This window comes from Lissotriton vulgaris, chromosome 3_1 (assembly GCF_964263255.1).
Source record: "Lissotriton vulgaris chromosome 3_1, aLisVul1.2, whole genome shotgun sequence".
Lineage (NCBI taxonomy): Eukaryota > Metazoa > Chordata > Amphibia > Caudata > Salamandridae > Lissotriton > Lissotriton vulgaris.
Window position 1 is genome coordinate 591,615,648 of NC_141689.1, and position 18,570 is coordinate 591,634,217.

The following is an 18,570-nucleotide window of genomic DNA, read 5'->3' on the forward strand; positions in this document are numbered from 1 at the left end:
CACTCCTTCACTCATCCATCATTTGTCATCCATCCAGCCTATTCAATCATCCATCTATCCCTTCACCAATCCATCCATCCATCATGTCATCCATCCAGCCGATCACTCTTTGACTCATCTATCCACCCTTATGTCCATCCACCCTCCCTGTCACTCACTCATCCAGCCTTACATCCACCAATTTACTGATCCATCCATCCTTTCACTTATCAATTCATCAATCCATTCATCCGTTCACTCATCCATCCACCCATTCACTCACCTGTTATCCACCCTTTCACTCATCCATCCTTTTATCCTTCCACCCATACATCCATCTATTTACCTTTTCTCTCATCCATCCTTCCACTCACTCATCCGTCCATCCTTTCTCCAATTATCCATCCATTCACCCTTTCATTCATCTATTCACACTTTAACTAATCCATCCAGCCATCCCTTCACTTACAAACCTTTTCACATTAGCTATGAGCTGAGCCTTTGTCTTTTGAGTTGCAGACAGAAGAGGCCCATCAAGGACCTCCCCTCACTATGCCCCTGTACATAGGCAATCAAAAAAAGTGGAAGTCAGGAGGCATGCATGATGCACAGTGCCACTGTGACATGGTGTTGTTTCTAGGGCTTTAAGTGGGAAGAATATACTGGGGGTCGCTCCAAAGGGGGTGTTCGATGTAATTGAGGGCATGGCTATAAAGGAGTAAGCTAAAGATCCGTGCTTAGCATACTGTGCCGCTCGGCTTTTAATTTGCTGCTTCTGTCATTGCATCCAGATATATAACACAACAAGTAGTGTTACACCTACAAGCAATAACTATTGGCTTTGTCAATCGTTTCTAGTTACATAAAAAAAAGCAGCAACCATGGCTTTGTTGAATTTAACATTGAAAATGCATCAGTTTTAAAATGATTATACAGTGAAAGACCCATAACCCTTTTTTTTTTTTTAAACTTCTTTCATCAGCTTACTTTCATGAATTGGATTCTCACCTAGCAGCATGGGCGTTTTCGTTCATTTCTTCTACCTGACTAAATGTCCTGCCCTAGACCAAGGCAGGAGGAGGCCCATCCCATGCAGTAAGAGCACAGTCTGGCCTATTGTCATTCTGTATGTGGTGATCTGCTGCAGACAGAATGACAATGTAAATGTGTGTGTCTTGTAAAGCGCACTGCTACTCGGAGGCGTCCTGGCGCTATAGATCGCTGGGGAACCCGTCCTGGCTTTCCCTGTGAGATGTTCCCTCCTGGGTATCTCCAAGGTGAAACCAGGCATCCCCGGCGTTTGTGGGGGGCCGTTGTGGAGATGAGGCAAGCTAATGCCCAGAGTTGCCGAGTGTAATCCCTGGTTAGAGTAGGCACCGAGGCGAGAATTATCAAGTCTGCTAACCCTGGTTCACGACCCTGCCGCGTTGGGAATTGAACCCTGGTCCCGGGCCGTCCTCTGCTTCCGGGTCTGCCGCCTCTAACCAGTGCGCCACACCACTCCAATGGGCGGGGTGGGGCTGCTCCTGTGCTCAAAGGAGTTTGAGGTGGCCCCATCAGGGAGCGGAGGCTTCTGGGAGGGGAATAGTGATGTTCCCCAATGCCCAAAATTACATAGAAAAAGGCATCCGTAAAAGTGATCGTAACGGACAACGAACGTGAGATCCAAATTACAGACAGTCCGTGAAATGAACGGACGGTTGGTCACCCTACTAGGTTTACCCACGTTCTTCTTGGAGGGCGATCCCAGATTTTCAAGATATTCGCGGACTACCTAAATAAGCTTCCTTTAGGTTTATTACATGCACTTTTACTGGCTGTGGAAAGATTGAACATCTGTCACGGAAAAGGTCACCCGGGACCTATGCTGGATATCTATGCACATTTGCATAAGGCTATGTAACTTAATTCTGCTGTTTGCAACTCAGTTCAGTTTGGTGGTTTAAGTCTGCAGTACTTCCAAAATCTATGCTAAAGCCAATTTCTTACATGTTTTCGTATAGTTTGTGTTTATACCTTGATAGGCCCCTTCGCTTGTAAACACTATTCTAGAAAAAGCATTAGAAAATAGACTAATCCTTGCCTTGGCAAATTGTGACAATTGTTTAATAATGCAAGCACATGCCACGAAAATAAAAAAAGAAAAGAAAACCTGCTAACACTTAAATGTGGAGGTCGAATGCTTGCAATATAAACAGTGAAATATTCCAGACAAAATTAATCGAACAATACAGGTGCTTTACAAGCAGGCAGATTTATTCAGAACAGGCAGAGAGAAAAAATTAATAAATGCAATGCTGAAGTAAATATTTGGCCTATCAGACTTAACATTGACCGTACACTTCTTTCCTTTGGGATGTTCACAAGTGATCAGGCAAAATGCAAGAGACAATGGCTAAAGTGAGCTTTCCTATTGCCTGAGCTGTAAGCTGTGGTGAGAGGAAGCAAAATGTGCATCAGAACCCCTTTCAGGGGGCCACAGGGCAAGCAGTAGCTACTGGGCCCAACCGTGGGGGTTGAGGCCTTTTACTCATGACGTCTCGGGCCCAAAGTACCATGGGTGCTTAGCAACTGGGCTAAGTACTCCTTCAGCTCTCAGCAGTAGTTTGTGGGGTCGAGCAGCCAAAGTTTTCTCAGGGGTGGAAGGAGAAAGATACAGGGTGGTAAACACAGGCTCACAACTGAAAATACGTTCTATAGCAGCAATAAATGATTGTCCTGTAGCATACTTGGTTTTACGGAAAAATTGAGTATTTATATACAGCTATAAGTTAAAATATGGCATACCCAAACAATACAAACAGCCCCCTGGGTCAGGGCTCTAGTGTTCAATGGGCTCGTCCCTGAATCCCACTTCCCTCTCACTACCGGTAGGGGTTATTTCCCATTCATTATAGTCGTCATTCAGGGTAGGCCCAACTAGTAGTAAGAGTCTCAGGAGTAACACTCCGACTCTTTTAAAAAGTCTAAGGTGTTCCTGCGCATGAAGCACAATATGGCAAAACAAGTTCTCCCGAGGCAATCTGGCCCTATATTTAGTCTTACCCACTCCTGCAGGCGTTGTACAACGCAAGTCTCGGGGAATGTTTCACTCGTGGATGGCCGCAGCGGCTGCTATCGATGAGTAGTACTTGCTGTTCTGCAGGGACAGCGGCTGGTTATCCACGGTGCTACCCCTGGTGAGACTAAGTTCCTCTGGTCCTAACCACAGGGGAAGGAGGAGATTGCTCTGGTTCGGATCCTCTGTAAGGGATCATCATGAAGGCCTCTCATCTGGACGATGGCTTTAACCCAGCAATGGTTCTTGTCCTTTCCGGTGGCCCGTTCTGGCATAGGCGTCACTGACTTCACTCCGTACTTGGGCAATGGCCTAATCGGCACAGCAGTAATTACATCTTCACAGAGACCCCCTGTAGCTTACAAAATCGCTGACTTCCCACCATCACCATACGATGACCCAATCAGAACAGCAGTAATTTCCTCTTCACAGTGCCCCCCTGTGGCACAAAGGGTTGCGGATTTCCCACCTCACCAAGGCGAAGTCCTCAACGTCACAGTTATCTGGCAATCTTTATGGTGCCCCCCACTGGTTTATGGGGTTGTCGATTTCGCTCTGCACATGGGCAACACTCACTCAATCAGCACAACCACATCTAACTTTGCGGCAGCACCATCTGGCATATAGAGTGGCCGACTTGACTCTGCACATGTACAAAGGCCTGATCGGAGCAGAAGCCATCTCCTCATACTTTGCTACTGTGATCCAATCGCCAGGATCCTTCACGTCCTCCAGTGCTATCCTCCTCCGGATAGGGCACCATGGTCTTGGCAAGCAAGCAGGCAGGCCAGAAGGCCCTGGTACTCCAGGCTCCAGGGGCAGGCGGTCCTGGATGTCTCTGGGTGCTGTCCCCTTACCAAGCTGGGATAGTGGGACATCTTAGCCCACAGTCCTGGTAACAGGCAGAAGTCTTGCAGAACTTCTCCACGCATAGCCTGACTGGCTGCTTGACAGTACACAATTTTGGGGGCTCAAGCTCCCTTTTCTACAGTCCATTTCCAGAAAACAAATGTGATTTAGGCTCCCAGTCTTTGACGTTTGTGTTGGGGGTCTGCTTTCTTTTAAGGTGCACCCTCGTTTGCCTTGCCCTTCCTCTAGAAAGCAGTTTGCCACATCAGGAGCGACTCAAAATCTGCTAGCCTCACAACAGGCCATTGAAGTTACTCGAGGTTCACACCGGGGTATCATCCACAGTGGAATGTCCATCAGATGATTACCCCAGGACCCCCCCTACTCTTTATGACTCTCTCAGCCCAACCTTTGTCCTCAGACATCACCACGCCTGTGCTACCTAACTCCTGGTAAAGGTAGTAACCTTTTACCACTAGGAGGGTAGCAATCTGAGCACCACACCACGCACCCACCTGCTTCAACAAGACAGCAGAACGACAGACAGGTATAAGTCATGGCACACATGCACACATGCATAATCAATGTTTGCCCATGACAACAAAAATCAGCATCAGGGATCCTCATATTGTTGCACTTGGGGGACAATCCGGGCAAGGATGCAAATCTGTCACCATGCAAGAGACCTCTTCATCCCAACAATGTGAAAGACAGTTGATCAGACAAATAGATATTGATATCTGACCCAAAGTCCTCTAAGCAGGTATTTTTTTAATTTCAGTTATTTTTTTGCTATTAAATAAGGTTGGTGAGACGGTTAATGCTTTTAGTTTTTTAAGGCAAACCTAAAACTTGAAGAAAAAAGTCAACTAGACCAATATACATGTTCTCTTCCAAACACAGTTCACAAGAAATGTGTTATATTTAACCTGTTTTTTTAACAGATGTAAGAGCAAAAAGTAATAAAGTAACTCGTCCCTACCTTTCCATATTAATGCCAGCCCTGGAAGCTGTCGAGAGGATAGCAGTAAGTGCTATCTTTGAAGGTGTAAACAACAGGCAGGCATCAGTCAATGAAACTCGATTCAGGAAGTCATCAGCCATTTTTCTCAAGACTTCTGGATTTTCAAGCATTGGATAACGTGTCTAGCAAACAATAAATAGAAGTTAGTCCTGTCCAGTTTAATTGGCAAATTACACTATTAACTCTTCACAGGACACATTAAACGGAACGTTGTTGCAAGTCTCACGGTTGCATGTTCTATTTAGGACACATCTGATTTCAACAAACTAACAAAAGTGTACAAAATGGCACAGGTTCAGAAGCTTATACAATACTAAGACACTTGCCTACATTGATTAGACTTTCAATACAAGTAGAATGCTAAATTTGCCTTCCCTATATTCCCAAAGTGAGTATTCTTTTATAACGATAGTGTACCATTCCTGGTGCCAAAAATATTTTTCTTTAAAGCAATACCTTACATGATAATATTCTGGGAAGGAGAGAAGCTGTGAAGAAATACGTCACCAGTGCTAGATGTGGAGGGAGCGCGTAGTACAAGCCTAGTTAGAAATGTAATGTGACCCATAATGGAACTGGAATGTCCTCTAAAAAAAGGAGAAGTCTCAATATAAATATACTATTATCATGAGTTGTTCATCATATACCCTCGTCCTTTATGTGCATGACTTGAAGATTACCTGCACAGACAGGGACTGGAATGGTTTGTCAAAGCACTGGGAAGAGCCAGACACCATTCAAGGTGCCTTTCTAGGTCCAGGCCCTTCGACTCACCTGTTGGACATCTCTTGTAGTCCTTTCTCAACAATAGTAGAAGTAACTACATTACGACAGAAAGAAGAGAAGGAAGGGGAGTAACAGAAAAAAAAGAGACCAAGTTTCTCAACTGAGTTCGAGAGTCTCGGTAATTGATACTTTTTTCTACATCCCTGGCCTTCGCACATTTAAGGCATTATGGCTCCACGGTATGAGAGCTACCAAAAGCTCAAGAAAGAACAGTTAAATCTGATCTATCATGGAATGGTCACTCATATTCTTGGGTAATGAATCTCTTGATCTATAAGGGGGATTTGGAAACACAAATAATAATATTTTTCTTTAGAAAAAAATATTCGATTTGGAATCAATCTTCCTTTTTATTTCAGTGGTGAAGTGCAAATCTAAACAAGTAAATGCATACAGTGCAACTTTCTATTACTTAACTAGCTCTTTTCAAAAAGAGAAGCAAAAATAGGAAGGCGAATGTAATGCAGGCAAAAAATAGACAACGCCTGGTAAGGCACACAGACCACGCCTGTAACTTGCAATGCCCTCTACTGGTAGTTAACTCCATCTCAGTTCATTTTTCAAATTTGCAGAGCAAGGATTTCTGAAAACGGTACCGTAGCAAATTTGTCTTTGATGGTGTTTTTGCATCACTTGATTTCTTTAAGAGCCTTCTTGCGTTTTAGAGGTTTCATATCTGGAGGCAAGGTGTGTTCCCAAGTCCTTCCTGAGCTACACTTCCCACCTTCTCCGTTCATGCCACCCTGTTCACGTTATGAGTCTAGTTGAGACGCTCACAAACCCTGTTCTGTAATCTCGGTCTTGCACATAGTTATCATATTTGGGAATGTGCTGCAGAAACCTTTGTTTCCAGACCTGGAAACTATTGGAGGACATCCAAACAGTGCTCTTTTGCGTCACGAAACCATATCCTCCATCTCTGACCAATCATCTATAGGGCTAGGACTTAAGGCTATTACCTCTTGATCCTGCAACTGACTCACTTCACCATCCCACATAATAGGCTGATAAACAAACAATACTATGCCCAGCACTAGTAAACAATTTAAAGAAGAATGTTAATAAAGAAAGAAGACAGAGTGCACGTGCTCAAAGTACTGGCTAAAAAGAACCCTCAGGCCCCAGTGAGCCACTGGTAGCCGGTTGTCTTCATTGGGTTCTTATGATTAGCTAGACAGGGTGAAAGTGAATTAAAAAGAGTGTGGACTACTCCTCGAAGTAATTTTAATAAGAGGGTAGCTCTAACTCTGTTAAAACCAGAAAATAGAAAATATGATAATTTTCGGACTATTGCGAGGTTATGTGAATTTGAACCAAACAGTCCCTTAGTAAGGTGAAAAAGACAGAATTAAGAGAATGGTCAACATGTTTCTGCTATGTGAGCCCTACTCCGCTCAGCATTCATCAGGACCAGAATATGATACCACTCACTGGTCCGGGCACTCTAAAGTGCTCTGACCCAGTGGTGGAAACTGGGAAACATACGACCTGAAAGTGTCGAAGCTCCTGTGGGAAGTTTTCCCCAGAACGGATTCAATCCTTGTTGCAGTTGAATCTGTACAAGTGAAAAAAAGGACATCCAAAATATGGACCTTTGTAAATATGCATTGCATTGGTGGGCTGTTCAGCCTGTGCACTCGACTATGTTGAACAATTATTCTGTGTAAAACATAAACAATTATATATCCCTTCTAGATGCTAAATTCAGAGGAAGGGTATTTTAATCTGAGATACCAGTGTAGTTATACACTATAACACACATAGTTATGTTTGTGTGTGGTGCTTCATATATTTTTATCAGCGGTGAAAACTTGCTTAAAAACAGTGCTCGGACAACCAAACGATTAAGTGGGAACAGGGTGTGTTCATTCCTAAAAAAACCTCTACAAGAAGCATAACAGGCATAGTCGACCTCCAGGAAGGGAGAGTCAGCTCAACTTACTTAATAACATGAGGTCAAGTGCCCCATGGGCAAGACGGCAGGAGGAAATCTTCACGTTTGGGTTCTCTAAACGTTTGAAAAGAAGAACAACAGGCGGCGTTTCAATAAATAATTCGCCGTGTCGTTATGAAAGTGTAGTAAGGATACAGAAAAGGCAAGGTTGGACTTACATTGCTCCAAACGACTCCCTGCTCGGTAACCTACAAGCAGCCACGTCCGCCGCCCGTAGTAAACGAAGCGGAGACGAGCCGCGGATGAAATACAACGGCAGGACGTGCCTGACGCTGCGTGCGGTCACATGGCTGAGGTGCTCTAAATCTTAAAGGGGCTCGTCTATTTACCGACGTTGTAGTGTACTGAGAAAACGTGTGGCTGAAATAAACGTACTCAGTATAAAAGACGGGTCAAGTGTAAGTGTACACCGTGGTCAAGAGGCCATCTAGAGGGCGGAAATGTGTGCCACGTACAACCTCTAAAAAGGGGACACATCGAATGTGAATACACTCGGCTTTGCAGACACGCACAAGGATAGGGTATGTGAGAGGAAAATGATCCCTATAGAGGACAGTGTATCAGAACGGAGATCATGTTGCTGTCAGTTGTGACCCTTAGTATGGGGAGTCAAATTACATTCCTTGCCTTGCTGCTCTTAAGATAAATGATCTAAGGTGTTTGCATACTAAATGATAGGCATGGATGGTTAACTATTTATCTACGCATGACTGATCCCCAAGGGATGTCGTCATTTAGGCCATTTTGGTGGGTAGAAAGGCGGTATACCCATCGCTGCTCCTTTTCGTATAGAGTACCCTCATTTTTAGTACTTAGTTGTTCAATTATGACCCAAATAACATCGTTGGCACAATGACCCCGGTCCAGGAAGTGGGAAGTTAGTTTGGTGGTGTTCCTGCCACATCTAATGTTACTTCGGTGTTCTCCAATCCTTGTCTTGATTTTTCTGGTGGTCATCCCTATGTATCTGAGGCCACACGGACATGTAATCAAGTAGATGACGTTACTCGAATTACAGTTCGTGTGGCCTCGTAGGTGCCAAGTTTTGCCTTCTTCCAGTTGTAGAGTTTTAGTGGTAGATGTAAGATGGCATACACTACAAATCTTGACCAGTAATGGAAGGAACTGGCAAAAACCACTCTTTTCATATAAAAGAGACAGGAGCCTCCATGATGCTTTGGTACACACACGTCCTAGAACTAACCAACCCAGACAGGACCCTTCAGTTCTGAATGCTTGGGGTTTGCCTGCAGTGACAGGTCATTTCCCTTGTGGAGGATGTAGTGTATGCCATCTTACATCTACCACTAAAACTCTACAACTGGAAGAAGGCAAAACTTGGCACCTACGAGGCCACACGAACTGTAATTCGAGTAACGTCATCTACTTGATTACATGTCCGTGTGGCCTCAGATACATAGGGATGACCACCAGAAAAATCAAGACAAGGATTGGAGAACACCGAAGTAACATTAGATGTGGCAGGAACACCACCAAACTAACTTCCCACTTCCTGGACCGGGGTCATTGTGCCAACGATGTTATTTGGGTCATAATTGAACAACTAAGTACTAAAAATGAGGGTACTCTATACGAAAAGGAGCAGCGATGGGTATACCGCCTTTCTACCCACCAAAATGGCCTAAATGACGACATCCCTTGGGGATCAGTCATGCGTAGATAAATAGTTAACCATCCATGCCTATCATTTAGTATGCAAACACCTTAGATCATTTATCTTAAGAGCAGCAAGGCAAGGAATGTAATTTGACTCCCCATACTAAGGGTCACAACTGACAGCAACATGATCTCCGTTCTGATACACTGTCCTCTATAGGGATCATTTTCCTCTCACATACCCTATCCTTGTGCGTGTCTGCAAAGCCGAGTGTATTCACATTCGATGTGTCCCCTTTTTAGAGGTTGTACGTGGCACACATTTCCGCCCTCTAGATGGCCTCTTGACCACGGTGTACACTTACACTTGACCCGTCTTTTATACTGAGTACGTTTATTTCAGCCACACGTTTTCTCAGTACACTACAACGTCGGTAAATAGACGAGCCCCTTTAAGATTTAGAGCACCTCAGCCATGTGACCGCACGCAGCGTCAGGCACGTCCTGCCGTTGTATTTCATCCGCGGCTCGTCTCCGCTTCGTTTACTACGGGCGGCGGACGTGGCTGCTTGTAGGTTACCGAGCAGGGAGTCGTTTGGAGCAATGTAAGTCCAACCTTGCCTTTTCTGTATCCTTACTACACTTTCATAACGACACGGCGAATTATTTATTGAAACGCCGCCTGTTGTTCTTCTTTTCAAACGTTTAGAGAACCCAAACGTGAAGATTTCCTCCTGCCGTCTTGCCCATGGGGCACTTGACCTCATGTTATTAAGTAAGTTGAGCTGACTCTCCCTTCCTGGAGGTCGACTATGCCTGTTATGCTTCTTGTAGAGGTTTTTTTAGGAATGAACACACCCTGTTCCCACTTAATCGTTTGGTTGTCCGAGCACTGTTTTTAAGCAAGTTTTCACCGCTGATAAAAATATATGAAGCACCACACACAAACATAACTATGTGTGTTATAGTGTATAACTACACTGGTATCTCAGATTAAAATACCCTTCCTCTGAATTTAGCATCTAGAAGGGATATATAATTGTTTATGTTTTACACAGAATAATTGTTCAACATAGTCGAGTGCACAGGCTGAACAGCCCACCAATGCAATGCATATTTACAAAGGTCCATATTTTGGATGTTCTTTTTTTCACTTGTACAGATTCAACTGCAACAAGGATTGAATCCGTTCTGGGGAAAACTTCCCACAGGAGCTTCGACACTTTCAGGTCGTATGTTTCCCAGTTTCCACCACTGGGTCAGAGCACTTTAGAGTGCCCGGACCAGTGAGTGGTATCATATTCTGGTCCTGATGAATGCTGAGCGGAGTAGGGCTCACATAGCAGAAACATGTTGACCATTCTCTTAATTCTGTCTTTTTCACCTTACTAAGGGACTGTTTGGTTCAAATTCACATAACCTCGCAATAGTCCGAAAATTATCATATTTTCTATTTTCTGGTTTTAACAGAGTTAGAGCTACCCTCTTATTAAAATTACTTCGAGGAGTAGTCCACACTCTTTTTAATTCACTTTCACCCTGTCTAGCTAATCATAAGAACCCAATGAAGACAACCGGCTACCAGTGGCTCACTGGGGCCTGAGGGTTCTTTTTAGCCAGTACTTTGAGCACGTGCACTCTGTCTTCTTTCTTTATTAACATTCTTCTTTAAATTGTTTACTAGTGCTGGGCATAGTATTGTTTGTTTATCAGCCTATTATGTTGAATGTTTATATTTAACACTCTCTTGTTGTTTGAAATATTGATTTGATGAGGGGCATGGGAGTGTCTATTTAGACCCTTACTCTCCTGTTGTTTTGTATTATCACTTCACCATCCTACATCTTTTGCTCCAGTTTCATGAAGGTCAACAAGGAAAGAACCGTTCCGCTAAAAGGAAACACATTCCTTTAAAGCCTCAGAAGGATTCATGTTTTATCCGAGACTGTTGAGACAGGAATGTTATCTGCATGGTTCAAATTTCTCTAACTTTTTAAAAGCAGATTTGCGAAACATTTGTCTTTTTTGTCTTAGTGCAGGCAAAATACCCACCAAGACATGACCTCAACCATTGATCTCCCTGTACCCCTCCCTGCTGTTTTCCTTCCATTGTGCCCAACCCTTGCCTTTTCCTGTTTCGATTCAACTGTTCGGTCTATACTCCTTATTTGTTTTACATGTACTGATGTAAGGTACAGATATCCTAGGGTCTTACCAGTGCTATGAAAAACGTTAAAATAAATAAATAAAAATGATGCATATATGCCGGGGGCTGTAGTAATCAACTGAGATCCAAACCTGCACTCAGTGATCTAGTATGGCACACAAAGTGAACTCCTCTTTTTACCTGGCAGTAAAAAGAGTCTTCACTGGCACTGGTGGCAGCAAATTAACAGTGGGAGGAGCAGGCCTTTTTCCTGTTACCTATATGACAAAGTGGCGTCCACGCCTCTAATGCTAGAATAAGTGTTCTACTAGTCTATTCTCCCAGACGACCTTGCTTAATCCACATGGATGGCAAATAAATGGGTGGGGTGTTCTGCAGATGTTGAACAGAGAGCATGGAAAGGGTGTGTGAGAGAGAACAAAAGAGAAAGACAGAGTTTTACTCTATCTGCAGGGACACTGGAATCCATTTTAGATTTCCTTTGTAATAGTTGCTCACAAAATAGACAACGGAGAGAGCCTGCCAGAGGGAATGGACCATTCCTGAAAGCCTTTAAAGTCAACCACGCTCCCAATAAAGAAAGGAGGGAGACAGAAGACCCTTTCAAGTGCAAGGACCGATCCTGCCCCTTCTGACTCCATTCACATACATAGATGTGCTTAGACATATTTTATGCATCAGCCTGATGAGGGAAGCCCAGCACCTTTTGTACCATTTATCAAGGGAATACCAAGCTCCACCTTCCTATATCCAATTTTTAGAGAAAATTGAAATGTGTATGAATAGCTATGTGTGATGTGAAACAGCAGGGTATGAACTTGCTTTAATCATATCTGCGCAACTTGTAATACGACTTGAGGATCGTGGTCCAATTGCTGGGTAGCATCTCTAGTCCCCTATTATACTCCTGCCAGGCAATTCTGCATTAAGACTCCTTTGGGGTGGGCTCTCCCACAGTTTGAGCGGGGTATTTGTGTAGGGCCACTGTGACTACCCGAATGGGGCAACGACGATACCTGCATCACCTGTGGAGCCGAAGGACTGAAACCAGCATTCCTACTACAATCAAAACATTTGTATAGCGTACTACTCACCCGGAGGGTCTCAAGGCGCTTGGGGGAGGGGGGTCCGCTACTGCTCGAACAGCCAGGTATTGAGTTGCTTCCTGAAGGATAGGTGGTCTTAGGTAAGGCGGAGGTGGATGGGGAGGGAGTTCCACGTCTTGGCAGCCAGGTAGGAGAAGGATCTTTTCGCGAGGAATGTGATCTAATCCACCAAAATTGGTTGAGGGATGGGGAAAAAATGTCCACCGGAACAATCAACCAGCGCAAGCGGAGACGCATCACGAGGAGAGGAGGGAGAAAGCGCAGGGAGAGGTACCAGAAAATTGAGGAACCGACAGGCCAGGAACCAGAGGAATTGATGGATGATTTAAATATAACCAATCTCTCGAAAAGAATCCTGACAACAGAAGAAGAGAACGTGTTGAAGCTGGGACTCACATTTTGTCCAACCGGCTGCTATGAACACACACAAACACGTATAGACCTGATTTTATTTGTTCGGAAGCTCAAGCTCTGGAAATATTTCAAACAAAGGGCGGTAAGAGAAGCCACACAGAGTCCACCCCCAGTGGGCGGTACGGATCAACATGACCCTTTTGATATTAACATTAGGGACTTGGAGAACATGGCCGTACTGGAGGAACTACTGGAAGAAAGTGGATCCCAGATAACATCACCAGTGGATGTAGTCGAAAGAGGCACAGCCATTGGTATCGCCCAAATAGGTGAACGCAGCGCCTTCAAACCACCCTCGCGCTTCCTCCCTCAAACACCAACTGATGCGGTCGATATCTTCTCAGAGGCAGTTAATCGGGACTTACAGAAGTTGTCCAAGCAAGAAGAAAGCAACAAGGTCAAGATCAGATGGAATCTCTCATCACACCAAAGAGAAGCCATCTCAAACCTTGAAAAGGATGATTCTATCGTAATAAAGCCTTTGGGTAAAGGCGGTAGTGTAGTCATCCAGAGCCGTGAGAATTACTGCAAAGAGGCCTTACGCCAATTGCAGGACCGCGAGAACTACTTGCCGACAACCGAACAAGAATACCTAGGAAGCATACGGGACTATCATACCCTCATTGAGCACTGGTACGGAAAAGGAATCCTAACCAGGGAAGAATATCTGTTTCTGCAAAATAAACAACCGAGATTACCCAGTTTTTATCATCTCCCAAAAGTGCACAAGGGCGCCACTAAACCACCAGGGAGACTAATCGTATCATCCATTGGAGGACTGACTGAAAACATGTCTAAGTTTATTGACTCTTTTCTGGCCCCATGGGTAATGCAACTGAGTTCACATACAAAAGATACAAAGGACTTCCTTAGACAAATACAGGATGTGGAGTGGGAGAGCGACCTAGTGATGATAACTCTGGACATCACTAGTTTATATACGAGTATCAGACATAGTGATGGGATTGAAGCGGTAAATACTTTTCTGAACCTACGATCTGCCCGATATCTGGAACATAGCAGACTGATTTTGGATTTTATATCATTCTGCCTGAATAACAACATCTTTATTTTCCAGAACCAAAGATACAGACAGGTCAGGGGGACTGCTATGGGCACCTGCTTCGCCCCCAGCTACGCAAATTTATTCGTAGGCTGGTGGGAGAAGCAGGTGGCCTGGGCGGACGATAAGGCAGAATGGGTCGATAGGGTGATTTGCTGGAGGAGATACATCGACGATCTCTTCCTTATTTGGAAGGGATCTGAATCCTCGGCAGAAGACTATATAGCGGCCCTAAATACCAATGACTTGAATCTAAAATTCACCCACAGTATGAGCAGGAAAGAGGTTAGTTTTCTGGATCTGAGGGTTTTTGTCGATTCAGGCGTAATTCAGACTGCGCTCTGTAGAAAGGAGACGGCGGGGAACTCCGTCCCACACGGACGAAGCAGTCACCCAGCATCTCTTGTGAAAAGCATCCCCTACGGGGAACTGTTGAGAATAAAACGCAACAGTTCCCTGGAAAGAGATTTTGAAGCGGCTGCAGAGAAAAGCGTGAAATGCTTTAAATCGCGCGGCTACTCTACAACAGTACTCCATCAAGCTAAAGAGAAGGCGAAAGCTATTGACAGACAGACACTCCTGACAGAAAGAAGGGGCGGAACCACGAAGGGTGGTAATGGCATAATCAGACTAATAACCAACTATTCGTGGGAGCGAATAGAGTTAGAGCCATTATGTCAAAAAACTGGGGTATCCTCAAATCTGACGCCGTAATTGGCAAAGATCTGCAGGATCATCCTATGATTACATTCAGGAAGACAAGATCAGTGAAGGACAGGTTGGTGAAAAGCCATTTGCCCAAAGAAAGATCTAAAGGAGAGCTGCACGCCATGCATGGGTCATACCCATGTGGGAAATGCAAGGCCTGCAGCATTCTTCTTAATCTACAAATAAATTTGAAAGGGGAGTTGATAATTTGTAAGGGAATGTATGTGGTGTATTTTGTTTTTAGTAAGAGTAATGTGTATATCCTTCTAAAGTGTGTAGAATCACATTCTGAGTTTGTCTGCATTTGGATAACTATTGTGATAAAACCATTTGGTAAGTTAATCTCCGACAATTCCCCCCATTTATCCCCCCCCATTCTCAGTCCTCATTACCCTCCAACCAACTTCGCAGAACATACCCACTCTCTTAATTTAACTCCCCCCCCCCCTCAACAGGACCATCTCCACTCCCACTTCCCCTCCTACTCTCAGCCCCCATTACCCTCCCTACACCCCCACCACGGCTATCAGTCTCCCAGCCTACACCTTGACCCCCCCGCCTACCACCAATGTCCTCACCCATAACACCAACCTCCTCCCTACTTCATCCACACCCCTACCGCCCAAAACCTCTTGCCCACCTAACTCCATCCCTCACACCAACACAACGCAGACCTGCTCAAACACCAGCCCTCTCTCCCACATGCACACGAATTCCCTGGTTAGCCATTCACCCTTGACGGTCACCCCCACCCCCATCACCTACCCTTCGATGGAATACATCACGGCCACCCTCACTCAGATCAAAGAAGAGATACACGCCATCAAAGAACTACTCTCCACACACCCCATACACCCCCCACCCACCTCCACCTCCCCTCCCAACTTGTCCCCTACTCCGCCGGCGGACTCCCACCCTAATCACGCCCCACACCAGGCGTCAATCCCGGCTCATAGGCACAGCAACTGCCCTCGTCCCCCGCATCGCCCCCGCAACACCTCACACATCATCACATCCCCGCCCAACTTGTCCCCCACCCCTCCGACTAACTCACGCGCTCAGCTATCCCACCCCAATCCGCACCCACAATTCTTCTTCTGACCTCGACACACTCACCCTTCTTCGCTCCTATGACCCAGACCCCGAACTTCACTCAACCACACCACACCGCAACATTCCCACGATACACCCAAATCCCCTTAGACCACCCACACTAAACAGCAGATCCTCTATCCCCAATAACCTTAGAAAAATCCCTCTCTCCCTAGAACCATCTAACACCCTCTACACACCCAGTCTCAAATGCACTCTTCTCAACTGCAGATCGGCCACGAAACATTCCGCCGCCATTGCTGAACTACTCTTATCGCAGGACCTTGACCTAATCATCCTGACTGAAACGTGGCTAACTGAATCTTCGACACCCATAATGGAAATTCTGGTTCCTCCCAACTATCACATTATCAGGCTCGACAGAACAGGCCAAATAGGTAGTGGAATCGCATGCATCTACAGGGACAACCTCTCTGTTCAGAAAGTCAATTCCACATCCCTATCATCCCCAACATCCTGGGAATACATCTGCCTCGACATCATTAGTGAGGGCAAACCGATATGCTCTCTTCACAGCATTTACCACCCACCCAGGGACAATCTTACCCTTTCCCAACAAATCATGGATATGATCTCAACCAATTCCGGACGGCAGCTCACCCAAATATACCTTGGTGACTTCAACCTCCACTGGAATGACCGCAACGACGCGGTGGTAAATAGTCTTAAAAATTTCCTCGATGCCCTTAACCTCACCCAAATATGCAACAGCCCAACACACGAGAAAGGCTCTACCCTCGACCTGATCATCTCCAAAGAGGAATCTATCCAACTCGAATCCATCCAACCCTGTGACTGGTCAGATCATTATATTATCACATTCTTTATCAATGAAAAAGTCAAAGTCAACCCGGCTCAACTCTCCAAGCCCAAAGTTTGGAAAAGAGACTTGAAAAAACTCAAACCAGGCTCTTTGCCCCCTAACAGTTGCAATCTCCTACTCCCACCTACAGGCGCCACGGACGTCCAAACTCTGACTGACCACTATATCAATGCTATGACCTCTATAATTAATGAGGTCGCACCTATGCAGCTAAAAAGAGTCTCTACTAAAATCTCTAAACCATGGTACGACGGGAGTCTCAACGAGGATAGACGAGACATGCGAATGGCAGAACGGACCTGGAGATCAGCCCCCTCCGCAATGCACCTAAAAGATCTGAAGAAAAAGAGAAACGCCTACTTCAGGAAAATAAAACGCTCAAAATCGGACTTCTTCAGCCTCCAACTCGACCAAGCAAAAAACCGCCCGAGAAAACTGTTTGAGCTAATCAAGTCACAATCCAAGGAGCAACCACAACCACTCAACACTGGGCGTGAGGCACCCTCCTGTGAAGACTTCGCTGCTTTCTTTATCCAAAAAACCGACAAAATAAAAAGCGATCTCCTCATTGATGCAAGCCTCTACTCCAAACCACAATGCCTAGCACCCACTGAACCAAAAAACAATGCTACATGGTCAACCTTCGGCATATACTCGGAAGAAGAAATTGGCAAACTGCTCAGCACCCTGAAACCATCCAATCACCTCACGGACCCCCTCCCTGCCTCCGCAGTAAAAGACTTTACCCCTTTTCTTCTCCCTCTCTGGACTAAAATTATCAACAGCTCTCTCCAACAAGGCAGCATACCTGACTCCCTCAAAGTTGGCCAGGTCACACCTCTACTAAAGAAACCTACAGCCGACCCCTCGGATCTCAACAACTACCGTCCCATCACCAATATCCCCACTCTCGCCAAACTGCTGGAAAATGCGCACAACTACAATTGACTAAACACATTGAGCAATTCGATCTCCTCAACCCTCACCAGTCAGGCTTCCGAGCAGGACACAGCACAGAAACTGCTATGACTCACATAATTGACGACGCACTTCAAATGCTAGACCAAAACGACACCTGCCTCCTCATCCTTCTTGATCTCTCCTCAGCATTTGACACCGTTAAACATGAGAATCTAATAGAACTACGAAACACAAGAATGGGCTTATCTGGAACTGTCCTCAAGTGGTTCACTTCCTTTCTTCACAACAGGTCGCAAAAATTCAAGAGCAACAACCTGATGTCCTCACCAATAACTGTAATGCTAGGCGTCCCCCAAGGATCTTCTCTATCCCCAACTTTGTTCAACCTAGTCATGGAACCTCTCACCACCTTGCTACAAGCATCCAATGTACACTTTCACATGTACGCTGATGACACCCAACTTTACCTCAAATTACAATCACCCAATGACATCCTGCTCCTGAACTCAACGATCAGTTGCACCCAATCCTGGCTTGCCGATAATCACCTCAAACTCAATGCCCTGAAAAAAGAGTTCCTTCTGATCTCACCTCCAGCGAAGATATCCACCACTCAACATTGGCTTAAACTCCTAACCGCACTCAATGTCCAACCCACCATCGTGGACTCAGCAAAATCTTTAGGCATAACACTCGACACTAATCTCAACATGCAGCAACATATCAGCAAGGCAACAAAGGGAGCGAACTTCCAGATCAATACTCTGAGGAAACTTAAACCCTACCTCCCAGCCAAAGACTTCCAAACTGCAGTACAAGCACTAGTCATCCCACGAATTGAATACGGCAGCACCGCCCTCTGCGGACTCCCCCTTACTACAACCGCACCACTAAAAGCTTCTCTAAATGCTGCAGCGAGACTCATCACTGGGTCAAAAAAGTACTCCCACATTACCCCTGACTTGAAATCCCTGAATTGGCTGCCTTT

At 45.2% G+C, this 18,570-nt stretch overlaps 1 protein-coding gene across 8 annotated transcripts in view; it reads right to left on the reverse strand.

The window, feature by feature from the left end:
- CCNH (cyclin H) overlaps nt 1–18,570 on the reverse strand; it is a 249,184-nt gene that overhangs the window by 112,491 nt on the left and 118,123 nt on the right. For all 8 annotated transcript variants that reach the window (XM_086960869.1, XM_086960871.1, XM_086960868.1 and 5 more), the window contains exon 6: nt 4,869–5,032. In XM_086960869.1, coding sequence (XP_086816995.1) covers nt 4,869–5,032 — 164 coding nt within the window. The remainder of the gene's footprint in view (nt 1–4,868; nt 5,033–18,570) is intronic.